This window comes from Adiantum capillus-veneris, chromosome 14 (assembly GCF_014529385.1).
Source record: "Adiantum capillus-veneris isolate H3 chromosome 14, ASM1452938v2, whole genome shotgun sequence".
NCBI lineage: Eukaryota > Viridiplantae > Streptophyta > Polypodiopsida > Polypodiales > Pteridaceae > Adiantum > Adiantum capillus-veneris.
Window position 1 is genome coordinate 38,691,610 of NC_140944.1, and position 8,266 is coordinate 38,699,875.

General features: G+C 41.3%; 1 protein-coding gene across 1 annotated transcript; it reads right to left on the minus strand.

Moving 5' to 3' along the window:
- Window positions 1-2,962: 2,962 nt before the first annotated feature.
- On the minus strand, window positions 2,963-4,361 carry LOC147442232 (two-component response regulator ORR3-like). Its single transcript, XM_086528471.1, has 5 exons — window positions 3,986-4,361; window positions 3,763-3,836; window positions 3,601-3,669; window positions 3,421-3,491; window positions 2,963-3,304 (listed from the first exon to the last, which is right to left on the minus strand). Exons 1-5 carry the CDS (start codon window positions 4,218-4,220, stop codon window positions 3,103-3,105), a joined length of 651 nt encoding a protein of 216 aa, XP_086384597.1. The 5' UTR covers window positions 4,221-4,361; the 3' UTR covers window positions 2,963-3,102.
- Window positions 4,362-8,266: the final 3,905 nt, after the last annotated feature.

Below are 8,266 nucleotides of genomic sequence, written 5' to 3' on the forward strand. Positions count from 1 at the left end.
CCCTTTACCATGGATTGCAATAAGCTAGTCTTGATTTTCAATCGAGTCAAGGCTAAACTGAGGCAATCCTTCCCAAAATCATTCCAATTAAACTCAACGTAATGACTATCACTTCTTATTGTTTTAGAAAGCCATCGTGATCCTTTCACTTGTTCACCATGATTTATCGTGTAGTGTGTAATGTACATTTCCCCTCATGTATCAATTATTTGTTTAGTAAATCTATGAATGGCTTTATTGAATGCCTCAACTTTCTCATCAGTCACATGAGGATAGAATTTGACCATGCTATCACCACGACTCTTACACAGTGTATGCTCGAGACCTAGTGTCACACCATTTTTTCCTATATGTTGTCACATCATGTACCTTTTTCTAAACTTTGAATTAATGTGGCTCATTGAATCAAAGTGATATGAAAGCAAGTGTTTTGCCATTGAGCCACCCAGTCTTCGGGAAAAATGTGTCTCAGCTTAATATCGTGCCGTTTTCAATTTCAAAAATGTCGGTTGAGGGAAGGGGAAAAGGAGATATTCTGCCCCAAAAGAGATAAATAGTGTAAAAATCCAAAAAAATAACCTAATTTTCTAAAATTTCCTCTTGGCAAATTCAATGAAAGGAATTTTGTATGGTTGGAAAAAGGATTTTTCCTGAACACTGGAGCCACCCATACAAAAACCTTGTCGGGTTTGTCTTGAGTGGAATTTGTTTTTCGTTCTCCTTTGTAAGCGTCACCACTCCTAGGGATCCCAGAGAACCCCCGCAAGAGCATACATTTCTTCCTCTAGGTACTCAGTTGGCTCCCATGCTCCAAAGTCCACACATAGTTCATGGACATAGTTGGCACAATTATCTATAACTAATAACTAAGCTTCATGTGACCATAGCTTTACAAGTTCTAACTAGGCATGGTTGAGATACTACTTGGGGTGTGTTTGGTTTAGTTTTAACGCCCTAGACCAAAGAGCGTAATTGTGTTTCAACAAAAGAGCAATCCCTTTTGAGGACTTAAATTGAGATATTACTCTTTTTGGAGAATTCACTATCACATCGCCTAGCTTAAAATGACAAGGTCTATGAGTTTGAATTCAATTCTAAATTCTAGCATCTCTCTAGTTGTACTCTAGAGTTTCAGTGAAAAGAATGACTTGTAGCATCTTTAAACTAGCACACGGCTCCTTCCCATCAGTGTTCGAGAAAAATGTGTCAACTTACTATCGTGCCGTTTTGGATTTCAAAAATGCCTGTTGAGAGCAAGAGCAAAAGAAGAAATTCCGCCCCAAAATAGAGAAAAATAGTGTAAAAAAATAAAAAATTTGCATCTTGGCAAATTCAAGAAAAGGAATTTTGTATGTTTGGGAAAAAGGTTTTTCCCGAACACTGCTTCCCATCAAAATAATCCACAGCTGCTCAAACATCAACAAGAAAACTCTTATCAGCATTTTGATTGTTTCCGACGGTGCAACTATTCATTCTTTGCTAAACATTAACCATGACAAGAAAAACATTGCAACCCAAAGAACCTAGCTCACTTGGTTACATTCAATGGGTGTTACCCACTAGATGACACTACGCAGAGGCTAACACCAAGTTGGTTTCTTGCAATCCACCATGACAGTACATGTATCAAGATGATTATAGATTTCCACTATTCCAAGTAGTAGGGTAGGGTAGGGTAGGCCGATGTGCGGTTGTACCAAGGATAAAACTTCAAAGAGACTCGATCTTAGGAGACATGGTGCCATGGATGCCATTGGCAATGTCTACAAATCAGCACCTTCATCTACTCTTTGGCGAGGATCAAGCCAATGTTAATGCGTGCCATCTCTCCATATTACATTCCACAGAATCTTATCATGCTATAAAGCTTCCCAGTCATGGCCCCTTGTGGTAGAACAAAAACACCTTCGTAAATACATGGTTACTATAGATTTCTCCCTTCTTTCCTCGTGCTGATGGCAGAAAAGAAGGAAGACAAGAAAAACATTGCATCAGGATTGATGTTTCCTTCTCTTGTTCATTCAGCTGAGGAGCATAGGCTCGACGGAGTGTAAGGGCTTTCACTGTTTTCCTGTAAGTCTTAACTTTGAGTAGGCCATTTCTCAAACAACAAGCATTAGATTAGTAGAAATATCCAAAACAGCTTTTACGAGCTTGATCATTTCACAAAACCAGAAGCATTAGATTACCAGCTACAGCCAAATAGCTTCACCAGTCTGATGTCACATCAAATTTCAAATTCAACGTCTACTTGTTAAGGAAATGCAAAAAAAGAACCACTGCGCAAAAGGTAGATGACAGTGAAAACCATGCCACAAGGCTTCTACCTTGAAGATATTGGGTTACTTCACAATAATTTCTGCCTTCCCTGAAGCGAGCAAAAGGCCCAATCACATCATCCTATGTCAGACCCAATGTTACTCAATCTCAAAGATTAGATGATGCACGCTTGAACTAAATATAAATCAAAATGTTTGTTGCCAACGACTACTAATAGTCATTGTTTGCAATCTCTTAAATACTTAAATGTACACAAGGAAGTACTTAGTTAAAAAACAAATTTGGAAATTGACACTATGTATAAATTCATTCCATTCAGGGATTAATCCTAAGCAATCTCAAATTGGTATAATACAGCTCTTTCAGAGTAGGATATGGCCACAATTGTACAAGAGGCGTGCCGCAAGTAAAACAGGGTGCCCAAAAAGTGTGTTAATACAAAGGCCCCTCATCAAAAACCGGCCACCACTGCTAGATGCCAAATGTCTTAAGCAGTCAATCCTTTGACTTTGTGCGTTCACAATGCAAGAGCTGGCATGTAATGTACAGGAAATGACCCAAGCGGTGGAGATCTCATTGATAGTCAACACATCACATTAATAGAGAAAAGTCCCTCTATAGCTTGTTTTAAGTGTCTCTCAACCCCCGTCCAAATTCCCAGTATCACTGCATTCGCACCTTACTAGCGCGCATCCTGGGTGTTGGAATCATTTGAAAGTCCGACGACCTAAATTCAGCACGCGCTCAAACGAAACATTGAGTAGAGAGGCAAGACCATGCTAGGGGTTAACCAACTGGCACTGTCATGAACATAAACCCTCATCATGCAACAGCCAACTCGCCCAGACGTGGGCGCCTTCCCGGATTCTGCACTTCAAATCCATCTGAGCCAAACTTCCTTTTGTTGCATAGACTGCTAGGCTGATCTATATGGCATGTACTCTGTATATGTGATTTCAGCCGCTCCACATCAGCCAATTGCACAGGCTTCATAATGAACTCTTTTGCCCCTTCTTCAAGGCATCTGCAAATGGCACAAAGAGACACTTAAGACACTTTGTCCCTATACAAAAAAAAAACACTTCATCCCCATCTCAAGCAAAAATGTAAAGACATAAGACTTGGAAGGTTATATCCAACCTTTGAATACGGTTAGGAACATTCTCCGATGACATTATCACAACAGGTATCTCTTTCAAGGCAGAAGTTTCCTGTAAAAAGTTGACCATGATCTATTAAGTATGCCTGCAATATTGCATATAATCTCATCGAGAAATCAACACCTTAAACAACATGAAAAATTGCAATCAAAATGCTCACCTTTATTCTCTTGAGCAATTCATAGCCAGTCATTCCCGGCATACAGTAATCTGTAATTATGAGGCTAATCTGTTCACAGGATACAAAAATTTCAGCAAAACAAGCAAGAAACAGCTGAATGAGAGACATGCCAAAACAGTGCAAAGTGGAATGGGAGCTTACATTTATCTGCAGGCCAAGACTGCCCTCAATACCCAAAACTTCCAAAGCTTTGTTACCACTATCAACTGTTGTAACTGAAATCAAGCAAAAAACACAGGGTCAGGACTGTGCAATTCCAGCTACTAGCGAAAGCTCACTGAACTAGCTCATCTGTTACAAGTACCAGGGTCGATGTCTTATGTTTACCAAGCAGACATGACAAAGATATCGGCGCTCAGTGTACCTTTGTAGGAAGAAGTGCGAAGTAGCCTCTCAATCATTTTCCGATCAAGCACACTGTCATCAACGGCAAGCACATGCACCTCCGTCAAGCTAGGGGTGTTAACCTCCTCAACAGATTTGAGGGTCACCGCTTCTGAATTACTTAAGCCAGCACTCTTGCGCTGATCTGACCAACTCAAAATCTCAATGGGTTTGAGAGCCTCAGGCACCTCGCGATCACTTTCTGATGCTGCCATGGTGATGCAGAGAGCCCGAATGAGGGTTCTTAAGAACGAGACCTGCGTTAAATAATGGGTAGACGCAACCTGTTCCTTGTTCCGATGAGATGCAAGATCTGCAAATGGAGGAAGCGGAACCGAGATGAAGCTCTGCGGGAAAAATTAGGGGTCCGAGGCAAAATTGAGGATGGCGGAGAGATGGGTTTTGCCAAGAGTGTGCATGTGCACGTGGGTTTTCGTCTGATAGGGTTCTGAGCTATTATGGAGGTTACCTGCGTATGAAGATGCGAGCGAGTACCGTTCATTGGAATGAGGAGCACGCGCTGGTTATAAGCAGAAGACGGTAGAGGAGAGGATCCCGTGCAGTTAAGATTTGGTGTGTCTTTTTGCTGCTCAACAAAGATTTTGTGCAATCTTCCCATTTCATTTTCAACCCAAATACAATACAATAAAATCGCCACCATATCAGATTGCAAGATTTTGTATCATTTTTGTCGCCCCTTTTGCCCTTTTGATCACTTTGGGGGTGTGTATGTGGGTCTCTCTCTCTCTCTCTCTCTCTCTCCCCCCCCCCCCCCCCCCAAAACCCACACACGCACATAGGACAAACCAAATGTCTCTCCACAAGCATCATGAAACATGGCCATTGTTCCATGACCTAGGCTAGGTTAATAAGAGGAATTTGACATGAATCTTTTTTTTTTCAAGTGCTCACAATTGTGAGTTGAAATATTATATTAACCCTAATAAAAAAATTACATCATAGGCCCTACTCATGCTAGGGGTGGTAAGGTTGGTAATTTGACATGAATCTTATACAAGCACTTGGAACTCCGATAGACATATACTTACTTCTCTCAAGCCACCTCTTGTCCTACCCTTAGCACTATATGCTACATTGGTCTTGAATGAACCCCAAGTGGTGGGATCGGCGATGTTGAAGTGGGGCACAGTTATTGCAACATGTATGATCCGTTAGATTTTTCCTTGGTCGGTTTACTTTATTACCAAGTGAAGTGTCTATGGGAGCTGTCGACATTTTCTCGGCCATCGATTTTCCTAGATATTCATGTTGATTGTCGATCCCACCTCTTGAGATTCATCAAAGACCTCATGGTGTATAGCGTCGAGGGTGTCACACCCTCAATGGCCTCGCACATCCATACTTAAATGCTAGAGGCAATGCATCACGTCATACGAAGTATCTTCGTTTCAAAACCTCCATGCACACTACAAATTTTTTAATTGACAATTAAATCTAAGCAAAGATGTACAAAATGGCTTGGTTGTTAGCGTTGTGGTAGATTTTGACAATACAATTTTCTGAAATGGCCCTTCAAGCATAGCCACGTCCCGAGGCATGGCAAAGCTTGAGATTTTGCGCCAAGAGTGCATGTTCCTCAACTAGCATCCTCTACTCATACCCAAGCTATACTTTCCATCGTCCATAACGCTAAAGACCACTAGGTATTTAATGAAGCTCGAGTATGGGATCAACGACTAAGGGTGGCACACATTGATCTTAACCAATCGGGTGGCTTAGAAGAAGAGGACTTTCGACTCCACCCCAAGCCATCCCCTCGTTCTCCCACATCACTGCTTTGCCCTCGTCAATACTTGGCTCCCCAACTAGCCTTGGCACGACTAGTTGCCTTTGCCTTCCCTGGCTGCTTGCACCCCGCCATGTCCACCCCTCCCTTCATTTTAGCTTTGATTAAGCATCATGGAAGATTCTTGCTAATGCTTCATTTTTGACAAATTGTAGGCACATACTTCCGTGCTTAGGATTCAATCTCAAATCTTGCCCTACCAACTAATTCTCACAAAAATCGAAATCCTCTCATGTGTTCATACAACATTTGTACATGTGATATTTGAACCTCTCTCTCTCTCTCTCTCTCTCTCTCTCTCTCTCTCTCTCTCTCTAAGACCAAACGCGATCGTAGTCTCACTCTTCTCGTGCCATTATGCCACCTGAGAGTGCTCCCTTTCTTATATTCTGTTTTGCGATGGAAGCCAATGTCTTTTGCTTTTAGAAAATCATGTTGAGTCTCTCTCTTTGCATTGTTCACACAAGGCCGTGGAAGCAGCTGGTCGGGTAGCTACGTCAAGGTAGATTTTTTCTTTTTCTCTTCCACTCCCCTAGAGACTCTTTTGCAACCCTCCTGCACCCCCAAACCCAAGTTGTCTTCCACTCCGACACACCAAAAAGGCACCCAATCATCTACCTCCACCATCCATGCAGGCTATATAGTAGCTTTTCCTCTGCCCTTATGTGAACACTAGAAGGTTGGAAGGACTTGCGCTCACTATCTTTCACTTGGAAGAGGCTCCAACTTACCTTTGTTCCACCCAACAATTGTGAACGCAGCCTTTGTCAGCCAATACTAAAAACTTTATGTTGGTGCGTAGTGTGGGAAGAAACATGTCTCTTCCTTGGGGTGCAAAAACCATTCAAAGTAATCTTCTTTTTCTTAGGAGCAACATCACCCTCCTTGCAACCTGAGATGCTCTCTCTCTCTCTCTCTCTCTCTCTCTCTCAACCCCCTTACTCTCTTCTCTCAAAATGCATATGCTTAACAACCATTAAACCCTTCTCTCAGCAATAAGTTGACCCTAATGCAACCTGAGGTGCTCTCTTTCTTCTCTCCATAAAGATAGTTTGCTCAACTATATTCCTTCCCATTTGCTTTTATCTTTGAATGATTAGCTAACCCATTTGGTACATCGTTTGGGCTAAACCATAAGAATTGGTTAAACCAACATATCCTAAAGGGTATTCCAATTATAGGTCCAAAACAATACCAAATTAAACACTATTAACAACTTGTGGGAGGGAATAGTGTTTATGAGATAATTGGATCTATTCAAATCATAATTACCTTGATTTCCACGCATTTTTTTTTAATCGAAAGAAGGAGTCATATAAAAAATTTACGTGTACTTTGGTTTTCTCCATTGAATAAGCAATGGGAAAACAACGGCAATAATCAAGATGGGTGTCTATCGCTAAGAACATATTGGGCCCTCATCTTCCGCCTGAGATGAAGGTTCTTCTTTGGAAAGTACTATGGGGGGTATTACCTACAAGTGATGCTCACTTGTTCAAGCAGTGTCTGATGGTGAGCGACCTGGCATGAAAGATTTGCAAGTGGGTGCCGAAGAACTGAAAGATTGGATTTTTCAAGAACGACCTCTTCTTGGGTGGGTTGGTTTTCAAGAGCCATGCATTGCTTGTCGGCACGTAGATTATCAAATTCTTTTACTTCAAACATGTGTGGAAGGCCAAGAACTCTCAAGTTTTCAAGAACACCCTGGAAACATCTAGATTCACTGAGATTACACAAAAAAGCAAGGAATTGATCGTTGCCATAGGGAGGCATATGAACTCGGATGAGTGGAATAGGGCTATTAATGTAGCTATGATTGGATAGTTTGGTTGGGTGCTTCCTTTGTAGAGGTCCATGTTAAGGTGTAGCAGGGTGGCTCCCCTGTTAGCCGTTGTATCTATGGTTATTGAGGAGATGTCATGGCTCGGCTCGAGCATGACTTAAATCTGTTTTTTTTTTAATGAGCTAATATATTACAGTCACCATTGTGAGTTTTGCAAAAATAAAATACGATAAAATAATTAAGTGTGCTATACGATGTGTTGTGTGTTATATGCTCCTCATGGCATTGGCTCTGCATGAGGCCTTTTTTGTATTGTCATTTGTTATTTTAATTTAATATCTCTCTCTACCTAAGGTGAGAATTTCTATTAAATAAAACTTAAGTGTACAAAGAAGGACTCTTTTGGGTCTCTTTCAAAGAAGGACTGAAAAGATACAAGTGGATTGTTAAAAGGGTGCATGAATGGGGGTTCCAGATAACATAAAGGATACATGCTAGAGTCTCCTTTGACTTGAAAGTAGGTAAATCAATGGCTCTTAGGAGTTATTATATACTCTCCTAACGAGTGCACCGTGCTACACCGACATCTTTATAGGTGCACCACTTGGGCATATATCATCCTCTAAGCATCCCTCAAAAATGGCTTAACTTCTTTGCTCTTAGGGCCTTCA